At 44.3% G+C, this 20,926-nt stretch overlaps 1 protein-coding gene across 4 annotated transcripts in view; it reads right to left on the bottom strand.

The window, feature by feature from the left end:
- The window catches only part of LRIG1 (leucine rich repeats and immunoglobulin like domains 1), a 127,484-nt gene extending 108,109 nt beyond the window's left edge, over positions 1–19,375 (bottom strand). For 2 of the 4 annotated variants that reach the window (XM_021934247.2, XM_031663210.1), the window contains exon 1: positions 18,517–19,337. In XM_021934247.2, coding sequence (XP_021789939.2) covers positions 18,517–18,734 — 218 coding nt within the window. In that variant the 5' untranslated portion in view covers positions 18,735–19,337. Of the gene's footprint in view, positions 1–18,516 lie in introns of all 4 variants that reach the window. The other 2 variants (XM_021934252.2, XM_021934248.2) reach the window with 2 other exon arrangements.
- Between the last annotated feature and the right edge of the window lie 1,551 nt (positions 19,376–20,926).

Here is a 20,926-nt window from a genome sequence, read left to right as displayed (position 1 = left end):
ATTCAACCTTGTTTATGCTCCAAGTAGGTTTGACAGAAAAACCACATCAATTTGTTTTAAAATAATTTCCATTTGCTGGAAGCTGTTCCTGAAAGGTTCTCAGCCACGCTAATCTGCGCTGATTCCTACCAGCTGCAGGTACCAGGCACCCTGGCCACAGACAGGGCAGCCTGGGCACAGGCAGGCTGGCTCTGCAGAGGGCTGCAGCAGTATGGGATCCACAGAGCCACTGCCACAGTCCCCTCCAGAATACGCAGTCCACATCGGTTTAAGAAGAACCCAAACACATATCCTGGTTCAGAGTCAAAGCGTGTGACATGCCTGTTGGGAGTACAGTTTTCTATGCAAGCACACCTGTGCTCTCTCAGAAACACAGCTTCTCTAGTACCAGAGAGATGTACTGTGTTCAAGCCCGAAGTCCACAGTGGAGGAGAGCAGAAGATTTACTCGGCTGAGCATCAAAAAAGGAAGGAAACTCAAAAAGGAAATATCTGGGAGTACCCTACGTAAAGTCTTCAGCCTCACCATTCAAAGAAATGCAGATTAAAATAATCCAAGGCAATTTCCATGCATTAAACTGGTACATGATTACAGAAATAAACAGCATTTAACGTTTGTGAGGGTGTGGGACAAGCACAAGTTCACACATAAGTTGGCAGCCTCTTTCTTGGGGTGGTGGTAACTGAATTATTAAGAATCTGCATCCTCAGGGCTATCTGAATTGGGTAACTCATCCTAAGGAAATAAATGGCTAAACATTTATGCATAAGGATGTCTATCAAAGCTTAGGAAAAAGCCTAAATGCCCAGTATCAGAGAAACTTTACGAGTTTCAGGTAAGTTTTGTAATAATTCATTACACAATAAATATTAAAGCATATTTTAAAAACTGTTTACAGTCAGGGAAAATATTCAAGACATTGAGTCTTTAAAATATAACTGAAATAGATATTCAGCCTCAGACATTACTGGAAATTTATACACCAAAGTGATAATATTTATCACTGGATAATGAAATCAGTTGTTTTTCTTTTGCACTTTCTTCTTTATTCGATAAATGCCTAACATTTGTCACCAGAAAATAATAAAGACATAGTAACTAGGCTAAGAGATCAATAGCACCCCCTCCAGCACCCCCCGTATGGCCACCAAGAGAGTGATCTGCCTAGACTATTCCAGCTCACTGGGGACAAAAGGCATCACAGTCCAAGATCTCGACAGCCATTAAAAGAAACATGTGAGGCCGAGCTCATCAGGCAGAGCACAGCTTCCACTGCCCCTTGCTAGCACACCTGGGAGACTGCCCAGAGAGGAGCTCCGCGAGCTATGTTAGCAGTGCTCTCTCTGCCATGGATGGAGACCATGCATGTCTGAGGATGGGGTGGGGGCCAATGTCTCACATCTGAGGTCCACGCTAAAAAAGCCCAGATTTAGAAGTGTATCTGCCTGAAGTCTCCTGCCATAGAAGCTTCTATCAATTTACGTTGTTACTTGGGCTGGGTCCACAGAAGGCAGGGTAACCTGTCCTTAGTGTTCTTACAGCTCCCTCTGGTCAAGGAAACCAGTCTTTCTCTCTGCCAGCAGCAAAGAGGGAGAAAAGCTACCTTGGCCTGGTCATCCTTTTTGTCAAAGCAGAGGCCTGAGCAAAGTGAGAGCTCAAGCAACCAAAACCAGCTGCCTGGCGAGGGCTCAGCATAAACTGAGCAGAATAACCACAAGGGGAAGGGTGTCTAGACAGCCTCGGTCTATGGAAGAAGCCACCCTCCCCTGCAGTGTCAACTCTGGAAAACGAGGCTCCAAAACGCGGCTCCAGCAAAAGAGCAGATGAGAGACCATGTCAACAGCTGGGAAGGGCACCACGGGCTCCCTCGCCAAACGCAACACAGAGGAGAGCGGCTGAGCCTGGCCCACCTGCCAAGGACAGCCACCAGTGATCCAGCAGAGATGCAGCAACCGAGGACCCTATGTGGGGACAGTTCACATGCACTGCTTAAACTACAACGCCACTTCAGTGACAATTCTTGCATATGGGACTTTTCCAAAATTCAGAAGGACCAAAAAGACCGCCTATTCTAAATGTGGCAGGTAAACAGCCTGTCGTCTTTCCAACTTTGGTTCTGTTTGTTTCTTCTTCCTTTCCATTCTTTTAAGTTTCTCAACACTTAAGAGACTTTGGTAGAGGGTGGTGAGGGGTATAGGAAGCTACCAAACCAGCAAGGTATATTCAGGAAATACACAGATGAAGCCTGGGAGGTCTAAATTCTTCTATCTGGCAGAGGTATTTCCATAGGACGTACAGGACTCTATAAAATGAATGCCACTATCTGTATCTACACTGATACCTGTCACGAGCATTTAATGTGTCACAGGCTTCATGCTAGATTCTGGGAATACAATGGTGGATTGGAAACAAAGCCAGTCCCTGCATTCAGGGAGCTTATAGACTAATGGGGGTGGCAGAAATGAATCAAACAGTCACACAAAACTTCTGTACATAGCACTGTAAAATCCTCACGATGGGAATCTAACTTAAAGGGAACGTCAGCCATGGTTTCTACGGGGAGAAACGTTTAAGACAAATGAATAGAAATCTGCAAGGCAAAGAGGGAAGAACCGTTCTCCAGACAGAGGAAATGATGGGTGAGGGACATGGGACATGGTGGTATTTAAAAAGTCTAAAAAAAAAGCCCCACCTGGTGGCCGGGGCAGGTGGAGCCAGGTAAGAAGTGTGATGAAGGGCAGGTGGACAGTAACAGCTTTAAGCAGTGGGATTCATGTGCTCCAATTTGTGACTCTACAAAGACCTCTACAGCTGAGGACAAGGGGTTGCAAACAGATGTGAGTAAAAAGCTCTCTCCTCCCGCTAAAGTCTGCATAACAAAGTGAAATAGTAATGACAGAAAAAGTTTAACATAAAATGTATCCTACAGGCCAGGCGTGGTGGCTCACACCTATAATCCCAGCATTTTGGGAGGCCGAGGCCGGCAATTGCTTGAGCCCAGGTGTTCAAGATCAGCCTAGGCAACATGATGAAACCCTGTCTCTACCCACAAAAAATACAAAACTTAGCCAGGCATGGTGATGCACACCTGTAGCCTCAGCTACTCAGGAGGCTGAGGTGGGAAAATTGCTTGAACCTGCGAGGCAAAAGTTGCAGTGAGTTGAGATAGCACTACTGTACTCCAGCCTGGGTGACAGATTGAGACTCTGTCTCAAAAAAAAAAAAGTGAAAATTATCATACGAAATTATTGATAAATTCCACCTTTCTCCTTCCATCTTGCTGCTACATTCCTTTTCTTTTGAATAAACGGTGGGGGCAGTGGGTCACTGGTGGCCACAGCACTCTCCCAGGACTACATATATCTTACAGCACCACAAATCCAAGGCATGCCAAAGATTTCAGGCGGTGCATGAACTCCATCAGCAGGCTAAACTGTTTATATGTTCTTGAGTTAAAAATACACCACTCGGGTCAGCGTTAACACCCGGGCCTTATCACCAAGGCTCTCTGTGAGCTGGTTACACAAGGCTGGACCATGACTCGCCCATCTTTCAGATGTGTCTCAATCTGCAAATTATCTAATGATACATCAGTAAGATGATAATAAAGCCAACAAATATACACGCATTTGAGAAAAACACTTTCCAAACCCAAGGATACTTTACTGTTTATAAATAGTTTACTTTTTTTGATCCCCAAGCATATAATATTCACAGTTGCTCCAGAAACCAAAGCAACATGGAACAGGAACACAAACCACAACCTAACAGAAACAATAAACAACAGATGGCAAAACATATGTGCATGTTACCACCCCCTTTACCAAAGAGGCAAACCAAAAATGGATCTGACACACACGCCTACCAACAAAGAAACACACTCTTCCAGATCACATTCAAGACACTAGAACTACACTAGGTGCTTCAAGTCACCAAAGACCAATCGTTGGCCTCCAGGAATTCAGAGACGTCAAAGGGAGGCAAGAAAGAAGGCAGTCCTAGTCCTACCATATTTTCTTCTAAATATGTACATGCAGGTCTGAATTCTAACTCTGGCAACTGCTAGACGCTAAGCAAGTCATTCAACTACTCTGGGCCTCATGTATACGTCAGAGACAATATTCTTCATTGAGTTAAGATGGTGGTGATTAGTTAACACAGATATATCCTGCTGCAGAAAGGTACACTGCTATTATTGTGATAGTTATAATAATAATATTATAGCTAACCTTCCTCAAGCTTCCACTTCTGTGGTAGGCCAGGTGTTAAATATTTCTTTTTTTTCCTCATAACAAGCTGAGGGAAGTCAGCACTGCAATCACTCCCATTTTACAGAAAAGGAAACTGAAGTGGAGTAAATTGCCAAGGTCACCCAGGCAGCCAGGCCCCAGAGCTGCCTCTTAACCACCCTGCCTCATGAACAGCATGGCTGCTGCATCCCCACAATCATGGCCCTCATAACTAGATGCCTGGAATGCAGGACTCTGAGAAAACAAGGACACAACATTATCTTCCCCCGAAGACCCTGAAATACTGCACTGCCCTGGGCTTTTCACTGGTGAGCACCTGAACTTATTAAATGAGCTCAAGACAAATGCTTAAATAAATTCTGATTCTCATGTCACAGCTGACTCAACTAATGATCCTGAATAGTTGATGTTTATGACTTTTTAAAAATGTCTCAAAACAAAGGAAAAGGGTCCCAGTAAGTAAGTGTGGCTATCGTATTGTTTTCCATGTATGGACATGTCTATTTTAGGTATCACAGACTCATGTCCAATCACTCTGCCAATTTCATCTCAATGCTAATATTTTAAACTCTGACTAGAATTTTCCAACTACACTGTAACTTTAAGCTTTTGGGTTTCTTCTACATTTAAAAAGAATGCCATTTCCCAATATATAACTCCCAGATGTAGAATTCACAGATGATTCATCTCACAGAACAAGTGTTCTGAGACATCAGCTCCAAATAGAGGAAAAACTTGGAATTCCCTTCACCCTCAAAGTAAGAACTCGCCTAGATCTGCTTTGCTCAACAAAGTTTGTTTTCAATTATATTTCCAAATTCTTCTAACAATAACTCCACGGCGTCTGGCACCAACACATCTGATTCTTTGAAGTGGTTCTCAAGCAGAAAGTAAAAAATAAGGAGAAATGGGAAAGGAAGAGAGGACTATCCATAATTTTTGTTTTAGGTCAAATATTCTCTCCAAAAGTTCTGACATATAAAATCAGACAAACCACAAGCTATGACTTCTCATTGCGAGGCCACACTGCAAGAAGCAACAGCAATTGAAGAAAGCCTCTGCATTTAGCCGCTGGCTCCAGAGGGGAAAACAGACCCTTAGTACAAAGAAAATGGCCTTTTACTCCTTATATTTAAATTCCAAAAACACTCCTATGAAGTCCTCCATACAGGCCAATCAGGAACAATTACACTTCAGGGGTAAACCTCAGAACCCCTTAGAGAAACAATGAAACTGGGGGATCCGTTCTGCCCTGAAAGAATGTACCAAGCTCCAAGACAAAGTGGTAAGGCAATAAACAAATAATTATCAAGGGATTCCGAGGTACATGAAATTGAATGATCCCTGCTGCTTTCAACTCTAAGTGGAGAGAAACACACACACACACACACACACACAGAGGGATGTGTGAAAAGTTACCTAATCTGATAGACTCAGAGATTCCTCCGGGAGAGGACAAGATGTAAACAATAAATTCACCAGAACGAGACCAAGTGAGTAACAGGGAGAGTGTGTGACACTGACACACGGGGCCCGAGGAAGGGTGGGAAGATAGATCATTTGGCCTGTTTTGAGCTCAGAAAGCACAATGGAAAAAGGTCATCTTTGGGTCTTAAAGGGAGAATTTTTTTTGTAAAGTCTAGTTTTTTGGACACTCTATTCCTAAAGTGGTCCCTAATTGTTGTTAAACTTCTGTCAAGAAGTTCCAAACCACTAATTGTTCCTCCAACTTCACTGCATTTTAGCTGTATCCCCAAACAAAACTCCAAATTCCAAGAATTTGTTCCGAAAAAAATAAAAATAAAAAAAAATTTTAATCTGGAAGTTTCATTTTATGAAAATTTACACGATAAAGAATGAGCGGAAGGAAGAGAAAAGCCCAAGAATTTCCAATGAAGGCACTAACAAATTCCACGTGGAAGAAAAGTGGACATCCAGAACAAAGAAAATAAAAGCTTCTAGATTCTCCGTAAGTATTTTAAGAAGTCCAATTACTGTCATAATGGTCAAGATTTTCAAAAACTGTGTGTAACTAAGAGGTAACCAATGCAAATTTAATATGAATTTGGCCAAAAACAGAGTCAGACTTCAAAATTAGAAAAAGAAGCCACAGCCGGGCGCGGTGGCTCACGCCTTTAATCCTAGCACTTTGGGAGGCTGAGGTGGGTGGATCACTTGAGGTCAGTCATGAGTTCAAAACCAGCCTGGTCAACATGGTAAAACCCTGTCTCTACTAAAAACACAAACAAAAAAAAAAATTAGCCTGGCTTGGTGGCAGGCGCCTGTAATCCCAGCTATTTGGGAGGCTGAGGCAAGAGAATCACTTGAGCCGGGAAGGCGGAGGATGCAGTGAGCTGAGATCACACCACTGCACTTCAACCTGGGCGATAGAGTGAGACTCTGTCTCAAAAAAGAAAAAAGAAGCCACTAGGCTGTACACGTTAATTGGCTGAGTTTCCACCTTGAAAGGGATACACGAAAGATCTCCCTGGTAAAAGGGATGGCAAGCTGGCCCAGAAAGAACAGGCAGTGCAGTGAGTAGCTGCCCTTCCTGTGGCCATGACTATAGAATGTGACAGGCGGCCCATCCAGTCCTTAAGGCAGTTTCCCAGCATCACTTACAACTTTACTTATCGCAAGTATTCATTGAAGGACTGCCTGAGAAAGATGCTGCCTGCAGTGGCCCTGAGAAAGGACTCTTTGGGAAAACATGCCTGTAATTTATTTTCCTGTTTTTCTTTTTAAATTTTTATCTAAGTTCTTAAAAAGCTAAATCAAAGATCTAAAGTGGATCTGCACTAACCTCCATAGTTTTCTTTGGGCCAGAGGGAAAAAGGAGCTAAAAATGAAGGAAAGCACCCCTTTCTTTGTGGAGTATTCACTCCTCCTCAATAACATCTAAAGGCTCACAAAAGGGTCCCTCATTGAGACTCTGCATGCACACACCCTTTTTTCTCTTTGCTGCTTATGGTATCCACCTGAGAATTTCACTCAGAAGTAGCAAACATTGGCCCAGCATGGTAGCTCACGTCTGTAATCCCAGCACTTTGGGAGGCCAAGGCAGGAGGATCGCTTGAGCCCAGGAGATCAAGACCAGTCTGGGCAATATAGCAAGACCCCATCTTTACAAAAAATAAAAACTAGCCAGGTATGGCCAGGTGCGGTGGCTCACGCCTGTAATCCCAGCACTTTGGGAGGCCGAAGCAGGCGGATCACGAGGTCAGGAGATCGAGACTATCCTGGCAAACATGGTGAATCCCCATCTCTACTAAAAAAAAAATACAAAAAATTAGCAGAGCGTGGTGGTGGGTGCCTGTAGTCCCAGCTACTTGGGAGGCTGAGGCAAGAGAATGGCGTGAACCCGGGAGGCAGAGCTTGCAACGAGCCGAGATTCCGCCACTGTACTCCGGCCTGGGCGACAGAGCAAGACTCCGTCTCAAAAAAAAAACCAAAAAACAAAAAAACAAAAACTTGCCAGGTGTGGTGGCAAGTGCCTGTAGTCCTAGCTACTTGGTAGACTTAAGTGGGAGGATCGCCACCGCACTTCAACCTGGGTGACAGAATGGGACCCTGTGTGTGTCTCTCTCTCACACACACACACAGAACGTTTAAGTAAGTATCCTAGACACAGATCAATTTACTAATTCTTACCATCCAATGAAATGTAAGTTTACTCCCTTTTTGCTTCAATTAGAATAGAATCATGAACCTAAAAATGAGGGGTCTTAGAAGTTATACATCCCTTTACAGACAGGAAATTAAGTGACTAGCCCAAGGTTATGCTGCCAATCAGTGGCAGAGCTAGGACAAAACCCCAAGTTTCCTGAGGCCCGGCCATAAGCTAGTTTCCCATTCTACCACATCCCCACTTTCATGACTTTAAGAAAATTAATTTTTTCCTCTCAGGTAAATCATTTTTATGCCTCTTTGGTCAAGCACCCCTTTAAGAAACTCCATGAAAACGTGGTCTCCTTTCTGTCCAGAAAGACGTTCTGCGCACCAAGACTTCTCATAAAGTTTCCCCCAAGTAAATAATAAGGTCTGCAATCTTTATTTTAAGATAGTAAGGAACTGAGTATAATTTACTCATTTCTAAGTATTGTTTCAAATGCCCTTGTGAAAGAATCCAAAAATCTCCATAGAAGACTCTGATTTTTCTAATGGGTAAAGCACAGCCCTGGATAAGGCCAAACCACCCAAAGCGAAGAGTCCTACACAGACTCCAAATCTGAGAAAACAATCAGAGGAATTTGGGATGAGGCAGACCTTAGTAACTACAGGGCATGTCAGCTTGTTTTCTGGATCTCCCCTGCTCCAAGATGGAAGGAAACCCTGCTCCCTTCCAGCGGCAGCCTCTGCATCCATCACTTCATTGCATCAACAATCCACTTCCTGGAAGCAACGAGCTCTTCTGACTGTTTATAAGTTTTGCAAGCACTGTGAGCTTGTGTGCCAGAAACTCACACCAGCCCAGGTGGAGGGAGGAAACCACAGACACACAGAAAAATTCTTCTTAATTAAAAATAAAATGAAAACTAAGACGGAGGCATGATGCTGGGTCAAGGTACCACCACACTGCTAAAACCAGATGAAAGAATGGTGTTCTCCCAATTTGCAAAACAGCACTGAATTTCATAGTCTCTCTCAATACTAAGCTTTTCTGCCCCATAATTTTAAAAAATGCACTGGAGTGTGCTTCCACTTTTCTAAACAGAGAGCCCACTGTAAATGGTGTCTAATTGGATATCATATAAATTTAATTAAGCTTCATAGATCCACCAGTTTAACCTGACCATGTTGGACAGCTTTTAAAGCCACTGAACACTCCATAATCTACCTGGAATTTGATTTTCACAGATAGAAGATGGAAGTCACTCCAAAAACTAGGATAAAGTGAATGGAATTTGGAGGACTAGTAATTCCCATTCAGATTCCTAAATGAAGCTGCAGCTAGCACAAAATCCATTCTAAAGGAGCCCCCTCACCAACAAAGTACCAGACTGAGGAGAAATTAAACTACGGACTTTTATGAAATAAAACAAACCTTTCAGCAGCTACTTGGAGAAAGCATTTTCAAATCTGTGTGAAGTTTAACTCAAGCACAGAGGGTTCCAGGAACCTAGTTCTTTGCTTTTTGAGGATTTTCTTACAGGCTGCCTCTAACTCTATTTAAAGCAGCCTCAAGTAGCCACAGCTGGAGGGTCAGGCCTTACAAAGTAAACAATAGTTAACTCAATTCAGACTCATGACTTAACTACAACCAATGGCTAATTATTCCTCTACTAAACAACAGTATCTGAGACATCACTTGTTAAATGATCTAGTCCATTTCTAATTATGTTTGTTCACTAATGGATTTTAATCAACAATTAATAGCCTGGTAGAAACCTCCCAAGTAAGAGCTATGGGGAGAAAGTGGAAGGTTAATCAGAATTGCACATTCTGGCAAACGAGCAGCACAAAAGAGCTTGCTAAACACCTCCTACAAAAGAAAAAAAAATTTGTATTTTGAGAACATATAAACTAGGGTGCACACAGTATGTGCCCAATAAACATTCTGTAAATATATAGCTTACCAAAACGCCCTTTGGAAAAACACAGTTAAAATGAATGCCAATTTTTTCAAAACTTCCAATTTCTTAAAACCACCCTACAGTAAATAGTATGGTATATAAATTACATCTCAATAAAGCTGTTAATTTAAAAAAAAAAACCAAACTATACATTTGCAGATAAAATGATAATGTCTTTATTTCCAAAAAAATAATAAATAACATGGAAGGGCAGAAGCATATTGGGAAATAGATCAAATAAGACAGTTGATGATTGTTGAAGGTGAGTGACAGGTACCTAGAGTTCATTACATTCTGTCCACTTGTGTAATATTTACGTTTCTCCATAATCATAAGAAAAAACACTCCATAGCAACAGAAGTGAGTTAGTTTATTTAAACTACCTGGCTGCGTATCAAATGTTCCCTTAATTCAAAATTTTTTCTAAAAACTATGTATTGCAGATCATCTCACAAGAAAAAGAAGCTGTATCTGCAACACCCTGCTTCCTAATCAGTTGTAAGTTTGCACTAAGCAGAGCCCAGCCTGTTAATTTCTTGTTATCCAGCCCAAAGTGCTAATGCTTGAGAGACAAATGCTTTCAAACAAAAGAGCACTGGAACTACAAGATTTGAAACAACAGCAAGATTATCTATCCTCCAATTCAGAAGTGTTAAGTCCTTCTCCTTGTATCTAACAGGTTATCATCAGGTAGGTAATCCGGAAGAAAAGAATTTCAGTGCAATGTATGCTTTGACCAAGATAAGCAGTAAATTATTTGAATGGCAAATTATAAATTGGTGGAAGAAACAAAACAGGGAGGGGGAAGCTGTTAAATGCTGCATAAAGGAGTCTTAGAAAATAAAGTTGTGAGTTGTTGTCTTTTCTAATCAGCTAAAAAAAAAGAAGAAAAACCCTGCATTATGTTCATGTGTTTCTCAAAGTCCAGCTAATTCTGCTTGTAAGAGAGACCTTCACTCATTTCCTTCATTTTCTTCCTAATGTGAGATCTTGAGAATGCAGATCATAAAAGATTAGAGATCCGTGCACCACAAAAGTTCAAAAACTAATCAATGCAAAACACTTAAAAAGAGGCCATGCTTTCTTTAAATCCTCTAAACGTCACCTTTTGCCAAAACAAACTGAACAAGCAGTAATTAGAACCTGCATCCTGGTTCATAAGGCAACCAAAATGTATGAGGACTTTCAGAATGAACAGATTGGTTGTTCGCACAATGGGCCTTACCGGTTATGCTAGATTAAATAGTAATAAAGACGCAAACAATCGTGGCCGTTCATGTGGGCAAGGTTGTGAATTATGGCCATTCACTGAGGAAGGAACTCAGGTACAGGTGCACAAGGAGTGACAGCAAACAGTAAACGGCTTTTCAGGTGGCATCCTTGCCAGATGCCTCAAATGACCCTGTGTTCCCCGCCTGTGTCCCCTACAAAGTTCCTATGCAATTCCAAACAGACCAAAACAAATGAAAAATGTTCTCTGCATACAACTCCACAATTGTCTCCTGTCCTCCCTCCTCCTCCTCCCTCAAGGTTTTCCAAAGAGAAGTGGATACAGTAAGGATTCAGCCAGCCCTAAAGTCTGTAATTTAACCCTGTTTGGAAGAGCACACCTGCATTTTTCCAAGCTATTGACTGAGAGGTGCTACTTGCATCTTGGTAGGGTTCAGTTTCAATGAAACCCTGGGAAATAATAGGATAAAATGATTAGTTTAAGGGCCTCTCACTTCCCTCCCGCCTTCCCATACCTGCCTCCCTTCCAAAAGGATAGTGCTAAATAGACATAACTATTTGTACAACTGGAATAGATTTATAAAATACCTCAATAATTTTTGCTAATTATATAATCTGTTGCAACTGTTCATAGCTTCCTGCCTGTTTGGCTAAGATTTCCAAGGGTACATGAAGTTCACTTGTGGCACTTCATACATATTACCAGAAACCCATGGGAGAAGGCTGCTTCATACATATCAACAAAACTCACAGGAGAAGGCTGCCTTCTTCCCACCCCAAAAGACTCCTTCATAGCACAAAGGTAAACATTTTCCAGGAAAGCCTTTGTCACCAGCAATCTGGCTTGGAAGCTGAGTGTGGCAGCCTGAGCCTTGTAGTCTCAGCTACTCAGGCAACTGAGACGGGAGGATTGCTTGAGCCCACGAGGCTGAGGCTGCAGTGAGTCTTAATTGCACCACTGCACTCCAGCCTGGGCAACAAAATGAGGCCCTGTCGAAAGAAAAGAAAGAAGAAGAAAGAGAAAGAAAGGAAGAAAGAGAAAGAAAGGAAGAAAGAGAAAGAAAGGAGGAAGGAAGGAAGGAAGGAAGGAAGGAAGGAAGGAAGGAAGGAAGGAAGGAAGGAAGGAAGGAAGGAAAAAGAAAAAGAAAGAAATGGAGAAAGAGAAAAAGAAAAGAAAGAAAAAGAGAGAGAAAGAAAGAGAAGAAAAAAGAAAAAAGGAAAAGGAAAGGAAGGAAGGAAGGAATCTGGCTTGGAGAGACTGGCTGTGTGATACAGAATAAATTGGAGCTACTGAGGCCTTTAACCTTCAAATTGTGCTCCAGCATCATCACAAAGTTGATGGACCCCTGTTGAGGAACCTAGCTAAATACAGGCATTATCTAACTTTGTCCTCACAACTTCTATAAGGTAGAGCATTTTTCTGTCTTTTTAGACATGAAGAGGTTTGCCCAAAATCACACATGTAGCTGTAGACTGGAGGTGCCAGGGATGGACCACAGAATTAACCTTCAACCCCTTTACCACTCTTTAATGAAGACTGTGAGCTGGGTGTGAGCTAGGGGCAAGGGTCCCTACATATTTAACAAAGTAAAGGTGAGGCGGAGGTGCCAGGGATGGACCACAGAATTAACCTTCAACCCCTTTACCACTCTTTAATGAAGACTGTGAGCTGGGTGTGACCACTAGCGGCAAGGGTCCCTACATATTTAACATAGTAAAGGTGAGGAAAGCTTTATCCTCACCCATTCTCTCCCCCAATCAATAACCCAAATGGAGACCAGGGGACAGCTGGGTAGCAAATGCCCACTTAGAAGATATAAAGAACTAAAAGCAGGAAATGAAAAGTATAAAACCCAGTGAAATGGAGAAACAGCTTAAAAAACTGAATGACTTCTATGAACAGATTGAAGTTATAACTTGTGTTTCAAAAGACTATGCATAAAGTGCTTGGGTAAAAACCACTGATAACAAATTATACAAAATATATAAGAGTATAGGAATATATAAAGCAAAAAGCTTTTGTATAAGAAAAGTTCACAAACATACCCACCACCCCTACAAAAAAAAGACACAGATTGCCAACTTTCAATTAGAAATTAGACCATTAATAAACTGCAAATTTTTCCTGCAATCTTTATTGATCTATTCATTCTGCTTAATAACAATGGTCATGTATCAAGTACTTCAGCAAAAAACTTCTCAGTCCTAGTCACAATTGGACAATTAATTGGTCAGTCGGGACTGCTCTTCTAAACTGTGCAGCTATATTAAATTATCTGAGCAAAACATAAATGCAGGTCCCATAGGTAAACTATTATAAAAATTTTAACCACTGGTCTTCAAAGTCCTCTATTTCTTTGCAGAGGAGATAAGATCTGAGTTTCTTACCAATTTGCACATTTTAACTTGAAACAAAAGCAGAAGATAACCACGTAATTGACATACAAAAACTGAAGCCATGAGGTGCATGGAATGAACCCCAGTGGCTCAGTGTCCTGCTTAAGTCATAAAAAATAACAGTAACGGTCCCTAAATTTCCCACAGGCTGGTAAACATTGGAGATTTTTAGATATTTGCCCTTCCCTGCCTGGGAATTTTTCCCCCACCCCTCCTCCCTCCTGTCTCAAGACAATGCCTTCAGCCTTTGAAAACTGCATCCATTGTAAACAGCTCTGAATATTAACACGGCCCAGAGTCCCGTTCGCTTTTAAAAGACCCCCAGGGTTTCAAATTGCAGTCACTGAGGAGGGGGAAAGTCCCCAGTGAGTAAATGTCACATAGCTCATTCAAAAGGAATTGAAAGTTAGGCTTGCTCGTGAAACTTAAAGTCCTTCTACCTATGGGGTAGGTCAGAGGAATCCCTTTTATGTTTTAAACAAACGAGGAAAAGAAGAAAAAAAAGACTCTAGTACAACCAACATTCTTTACTGCTTATAACAACTTTCAATTCAATGAATCCCTCTTCTACATTTCCCTCTCCTGTGGATGCCACTTTTTAAATAACCATAGACTATTTTAAACAATCTCCACCCAGCTTTCCTATCTAACAGACCTTCAGGGCTTTAGCAGGTGCACAGCACTGGGCCAGGTGCATTGTTAAGACACACAAAACCCCAGAGCTCTCTCCCGCATTCCTGTCCACCCTGAAAGAGAGGATGCTGAAAAGACTTTGCACCAAGGAGACACCCCTGCAGAAGCGGGAGAGGCCCTTTCATTGTGATCATGGTGTCTGAGGGAGAGAAAGGTCAGCCGGAGGCCGTCCCAGTGGACTCAGGGAAGCTTCAGGGAGAACCCAGGCAAAGTAATTAACACTGGAGGGAGGGAAGCTTTCAGCTCATGGTGCAGAGCTGGGGAGATGGGACATGAGGACATCCACTAGCAACCAGCTCTCGTCACACTACACTTAACGTTTCTTCATCTTTCTGAAGATGGTTCCAAGAATTACAGGTGATATATCCAAAAGTCCAAAGTTTGTAAAATCTAGCAACCAAATATAATTATGCAAAAAGACAGCACACTACTTTTTAAAACAGTCCCTTGAAAAGTGGAGCAGGAACAGTTCTGACATGTCCTAAAGGCAAGAGGGACATTGTGTGCCAATACAGAGTTAATTTACACTGGGTGCTGGGGATCTCTGGACACTTCTTACTTTAGCAGTACTCAAAAAGTAGATATTATGGCCACAATTTCATATCAGCAAGACTTAAACAGTGTGCCTTTTTCTCAAGACAACCAGTATTATTTGCCAGAAACCTCACCTTACTCAAAAAAAGTTGTCAGACAGCTAGCAACAGACAAGTTCTCCCCGCTCAAGAGGGAAGACACTTGTTGCAAGAGGAAAGGACTCTGAGCTCAAGCTAAAGCTCCCTGAAACTCCAAGAACACTTGCACCTTTCAGACTGTATTCTTGGCAATTAACCTGTATTTAAAATGCTCCCTATTCCAAACAACCCTTTCCCTGTCCCACAAATCGGAAGATGTTCAAAGTCTGTTGAGTTTAAGTGATATGGAGAAGGAAATATTTCAGGACCATCCATCCAACAATCAACTTAAAAAAAAAAACATGAATCTCAGTTTAGGTTCTGCAACAATTTGGTGATCTGCACTTTAAATTTAATTTGCATAAACAGGATGGGCAGTATTTTCCAAACCCTTAATTCACAACACCCTGCACACCTGGGCCTTCCAGCACAGCTGTAAAATTTGAAAGACAAAGGCCCTCTTTGCTTTACAAGTACAATGGCAACCACAGTTGGTGTTTATTGTCTAATGCAATCATAAGCACCACTTCTTTGCCAAAACTGGCAAGGTCAGATTTAAGCTAACTGATTTGGTATTGCAAACACACAGTACAAAGAGATCCAAATCAATAAACTCATCTTAATGTGGCTTAGGACAACTACATTTGGTATACACTTTTGTGAATATCCTTGCATTTGAATGCTCTGTCATCTTCGCTCTACACTGAGAACAAAAATCAGGGTTTGCTCTTCCTCTGGGGCCTGCCGGCCTTCCTAAACCCAATCCCAATGGGCTACCATTCAGCTCTCAGAACACTGAAACTAGCAACATTTTGTGATTAAACACTGCTCAAATGTATGGCACAGGTAAGAGTCTAAGGTAAACTGTGTTTAATACTTTTTAAATAGCTCCTGAAGCCATGCTCTCAAAAATAATTTCAAAGAAAGCAAATACCTGAGTTCTAAGAAGTTCAACTTCTTCTCAGGTTCTGGGAAGTTGGAATAAGGCTTGGCAGTGGCTTGGTGCTATTTATGAATGTGCTAGTTGGACCATGCCAATCTCACCTACGTAATGGGCTGGGAGACTCAAATTATGGCTTGACTACTACAACTATAAGCTATTGTGCTGAATAAGTTATCCTCAGGCCCCAGAAATTCACCGATTATCAGCTCCATTCTGTTTCTTCTATTCACACTGCATTGACATCCACTATTTAAAAGTTTTACTTTTCTTATACTAGGCCTAGAAGCAACTTCCACATTAGATGCACTGTTTACAAAAGAAAAAAAAAAAGGTCCCATAAAGCCACAGGTCCCCTGCTATCTCAAACCCACAGCCTGAAGTTGTTTGAACTAGCTGCAGTAAATCTAGTTCATGGGTTTATAAACTAGCTCAAAGCATTTTCTAGACACTGTGGGCTTAGAGCGTGTAAACTTGGTGAAACTATAAGATATTTCATTATATCATATACACACACTTTCTCCCCTAAAGTCTTGCTGAATCTTGGCCAGGAATATAAACCGTATAAATACTCTTATGGAAATTCCAGAATAAGACTCATGGAGACTAATGATTTAAATTCAGAAGTCTGAAGTCTAGAAAAAAAGAACACATTTGCTTGATTTGTCCTTAATCAGAAATAAGATAATTTCAAAACTATTTTTCAAAGGATAGCCATTTTGTACTGCCTACTGTGTTGCTACATACTAACCAGAAATCACGCTGCTCGTATCTTAAAATCGAATCAGTCAACACCATAATCAGTATACTAAAGTCTACTGATGCTCAAAATACCCACTTTGGTATTTATCAGTCATCAAATGTGTGAGTAAAAGAGAAGAACTTCAATTTTGAAGGTATTTATGCCATGTGAAATGTCACTCCTAGGCAACAGAAAGCCTAAAGAAATAACCAGTATGTTTGCTCCAAAAATTAAAGGGCAAGGCAAAGTGGATCTTGTGACCATAGGAAAGTGCAAATAAGAGGACACCCTGTCCTCTCTGGGAAGTTACTGCTGTGGAACTAAATGCCTTCCCCACAATGCCACTGACATATGGCATTGGGAGTCACTCTTCCAACAGGTGAACACTTAAGAAGTTAATCTGATTCTGCCCACATGACTCAATTAAAAAAAAAAACTACCGTATATAAGGGAAAAATCACAATACCCCAGACTAAATAAGATACTACCTAAGGACAATACTGGGCTCTATCTAACAGTACTTAACACAGCTCTGCCTCCACCCTACGATCACTGATTTTCACTAACTCAGTAAATTCCATAGAAGAAGTAGATATTGAAAATCTAACTGTAACTAAAGGGTCCTGGTCGTCTTCAGAACTCTGCAGTACTTGTTGATGGAGCAGTGTCTGGGGCCAAGTTAAAGATTCGTGCCCCATTTTGAGAGGTACAGAATCTTTACATTTAAAAGGAATTAACTTTTCTTCCCTTCAGAACCCAGGCCACATTTTCTTCAATCAAGCCACAGGTGCTGGTTACAACTTGTGACACCAGTTTTCTCTTTTTAAAACAGCCACAGTCATGCCTGAGGTTACTGCTGCGCCTTTCCTATGTTCTAGGAAAAATGTCCAATTATTCAACTGAAATGCGGACTATTTAAGCTAGGCCTTTTCTGGAAAGGTACTAATAGTTCTACAGAGATGCTAATTACCGATAACTGAACAGGATTAGACTCATGGACCAGATTTTTTTTAGAAGTAAAAGAAGGCTATTCTATTCTACCATGTTTACAGAAGGCTAATGCCTTTTTTTCCTGCCAAATCTCCTGTAAGAAGTGTCCCACTAAGTCCTAAATATGCCCACATCCTGACAGCACAGAAAAGAGCCTCTTTCGGGTGAAACAAATTGCTTAAATCAGCCAAGACCCCGGCACCCTCTCCTGAAGCAGCATTACTCCAAAACTCATTTGCACCATTTATGGAGGAGAGACTCTTGAGGGTGGGCCCCACCCCACTGGATCAGCAAGTCCAATGGGGCCCCAGGGAACACACAGGAAGGGTCTGGAACACAGTTCCGTATGCCAACCAGGCGGAAAAGGACAAACTCCCAGCACTCACAGGTCGCCAGGAACTGTCAAAGCCCTCTAACTCAGGGGTCCTCGGGGGAAGACTGCCTTCTGCCCCGCAGAGAGGCAAGTCAGGCCACCATGGTCTTTGGGGATCAGGAGACGGCTACACACACTATCAACTAATAAATAATGTAAACGAAAGACTGGAGCCAAAAGTCACCTTCATTCATTACCCACTGGAAAACCAAGGAGCTCAGACACCAAAGAGTTGGATTACAGGAGAGAAAAAGGAAACGCACCCACAGACCCCCACACAGACTTCTTCACACTCTGCTCCAGACGTTTCCCACCCACCCACACGCAAACACACTCAGCTCCAGACTCCCACTCGCTAACTCCCACACGGCCCGCACGACGCGTGCTGGCTAACCCCCAAACCTCTACGACCCACGCTCGCTCGTCTCCAGACCTCACCAGGCATGCCCTTCTCCTCCAGGCTCTCTCGCACGCCTACTCCCCCGGACCTCCACGCAGGGTCTCCCCTCCGCCAACCCAAGCTGACAGTCTTCCAGCACGCACAACTCCATACATAAAACCCAGTCCACACCCCCTCCCTGAGTACGAACCCCCGCCGCCCCGTCCCCGAGTGACAGAGCCCCGGGGTGCAAGGAGGGCAGAAAGGGCGGCACTCACAGGCTCCGCGTCCAGGCGGGCAGGTCCCCGGGCAGCGCCGCCAGCCCGCGCCCACCGCAGTCCACCGAGTCCCCAGCGCAATTGCAGGCGGCCGCGCAGGGCGCCCGCGGGCCGGCCGCGGCGGTCGCCGGCTCCAGCCGAAGCAGCAGCAGCCAGGGAAGGAGAAGGCAAGGCGAGCGGCGCGGGGCCCCGAGCGCTCCCCGGACCGGGCGCGCCATCTTGTCTGGAGCGCGCTGCGAACTCCGGGCGCGGGGACTGTGAGCACCCGAACGGCCGCAGACGCGGGCGGGCCCGCGGGGCGCTCCGCTAGGCTCTAGACTCCGCGCCGGGGCATGGCCCCCGCCCCAAGTTCTCTCTGAGGCCGCGGCTCCGGCACTCAGCGGGCCCCTGGTGCCCGGGCCGCCCCGCAGCACCCGGCGGGGGCCGCAAACCCCGCGCCCATCCGGGCCGGCCGGCCCGCCCGCGCTCGCTGCGAACTCTGCCGATTCGGGCAGGGCGTACACAGGCTGCGCTCCTCGTCCGCCCGGCGCACGCCGAGTGCCGCTACAGACACCGGCCGAGGGCAGTGCTGCCGCTGCGCCTGGAAGGCAGGCGTTCAGCCCCGCAGCCCGAGCTCGTTGCCGGCGGGCATCTTCCTCTCGGCTCAGAGCGCAAAGCCGTAGACCCCGGGCTGGACGGCGCGGCCGGCCCGCGCTAGGAGGTCCCGTGCGCCTCGCTGTCCGCGCGCCGCGGGCAGAGGGCGAGCGCGCGCGCAGCCTTGGGTTCCGCACGGCTCCTCGGCGCAGCAAGAGTCCCGCCGACCTCGCGGCCGAACAATCAGCCGCTTGCTGTTTGCCTCCCCGCGGCCCAGCCCCGGCCAGTCCCCCAGGCCCCGCCCCCGGCCGCTCTCCCGCACACACCCCCTAGGCTCCGCATCCCGCGGCCGCCTGCCGGCCCACGTTGGACGCTTTGCAACAGCGCCCCGCCACGCCTCCCCGCCTGCTGCTCATTGGCTGCCGGAGTCCACCGTAGCCAGCCTCGAGGGCCATTGGAGCGCTCTTCGTGATCCTGCCCCTCCCGCTTTGCCGGCTCCCCGCCCCCACACTCTTTTCCCACCCAAGGTGTGAAGGGCGGGAGACTGGGAGGAGAAAGGGAGGGACGGCCCCCGCCTCTTAAAGGAGACATGCAGGTTGTTGTTGGAGATCAGGGACGTGGGCTGGGGAAAGGAGGCGTGAAGATATGCCCTCTGCGTCTAGAGGAGGAGAGAAAGTTAAGAGGGTAACGCCCCCGTTTTGGAGCTGTCTGGCCCCGAGGCTTTTTACGTCCTCCTCAGGCTGCAAGCAGGACTGCAGATTAGAAGCAAACCCACGTCCATTTTCCAGGTGCTTTTCAAGAGCGAAGACACAGGTTTAAAACTTAACACACTTGTTCCTGACTGGGACATCCTTGGTTATTTCATGAGGCGTGGTCCCCTTCCTCCTCGAACAGCCTGGAACATCTGCTCCTGACTTGCTCTTCGCGTCTTAAATCCAGCAATATGTCCTTGATTACCAAAATGAATGTGTGCTGCAGAAACCTAGTCTCAAAGGTGCACCCTCGGCTGGGAGTGGTGGCTCACGCCTGTAATCACAGCAGTTTGGGAGGCCAAGGAGGGCGGATCACCTGAGGTCAGGAATTCGAGACCAGCCTGGCCAACATGGTGAAACTACGTCTGTACTAAAAAAGAAAAATACAAAAATTAGCCAGGTGTGATGGTGCACGCCTATAATCCCAGCTACGGGATGTTGAGACAGGAGAACCGCTTGAACCCTGGAGGCGGAGGCTGCAATGAGCAGAAACTTGTCACTGAATTGTTACTGAATTTCAGCCTGGGTGACAGAGCGAAACTCTGTCTCCAAAAAAAAAAAAAAAAAAAGGTTCACTCTCCTTCCCAGCCCCTAGTGAGTCGAAAGGTACTTCTAGAAAAGCTCTAGCCTTTGATTAAGGGGTTGCTTTGTTGTTGTTGTTGTTGTTGTTGTTGGGTTTTTGTTTTAATCAGTCTTTTTAAGATGATTTTCAAGAAGCCATAGTGTACTCTTAAGGGACGGGGTTAAAGGAGAAACAATAGTTACAAAGCTTCTAACTTTGGCTCTTAAAGATCAGACGATAGTAGTTGTATGTTATGATAGTACATGGTAACATTAAAGCATACACACAGACACAGACACATTGAGAAAAAAGGAAAAAGATTACCACTGTAACATATAGCTGCCCTCTGGGCATTTTGGTTTGCTGGTGTCTCATATCCCTTTCCAAGAGTATGCAAATTACTAACATAACTGCGCACATTGTCAGGAAGATTAAGCAGGTCAAGCCTGTTGAAAAACATTTGCTCCAGAACACTAAATCTGAGTTGTATTTTATGGAAGTGGGGTGGGGTTGGAGGTAAAGA

The sequence above is a fragment of the Papio anubis genome, chromosome 2 (genome assembly GCF_008728515.1).
Source record: "Papio anubis isolate 15944 chromosome 2, Panubis1.0, whole genome shotgun sequence".
NCBI classification, from domain to species: Eukaryota; Metazoa; Chordata; class Mammalia; order Primates; family Cercopithecidae; genus Papio; species Papio anubis.
Note: the sequence above shows the minus strand (reverse complement) of the source record. Positions and strands in the feature narration are given on the sequence as shown.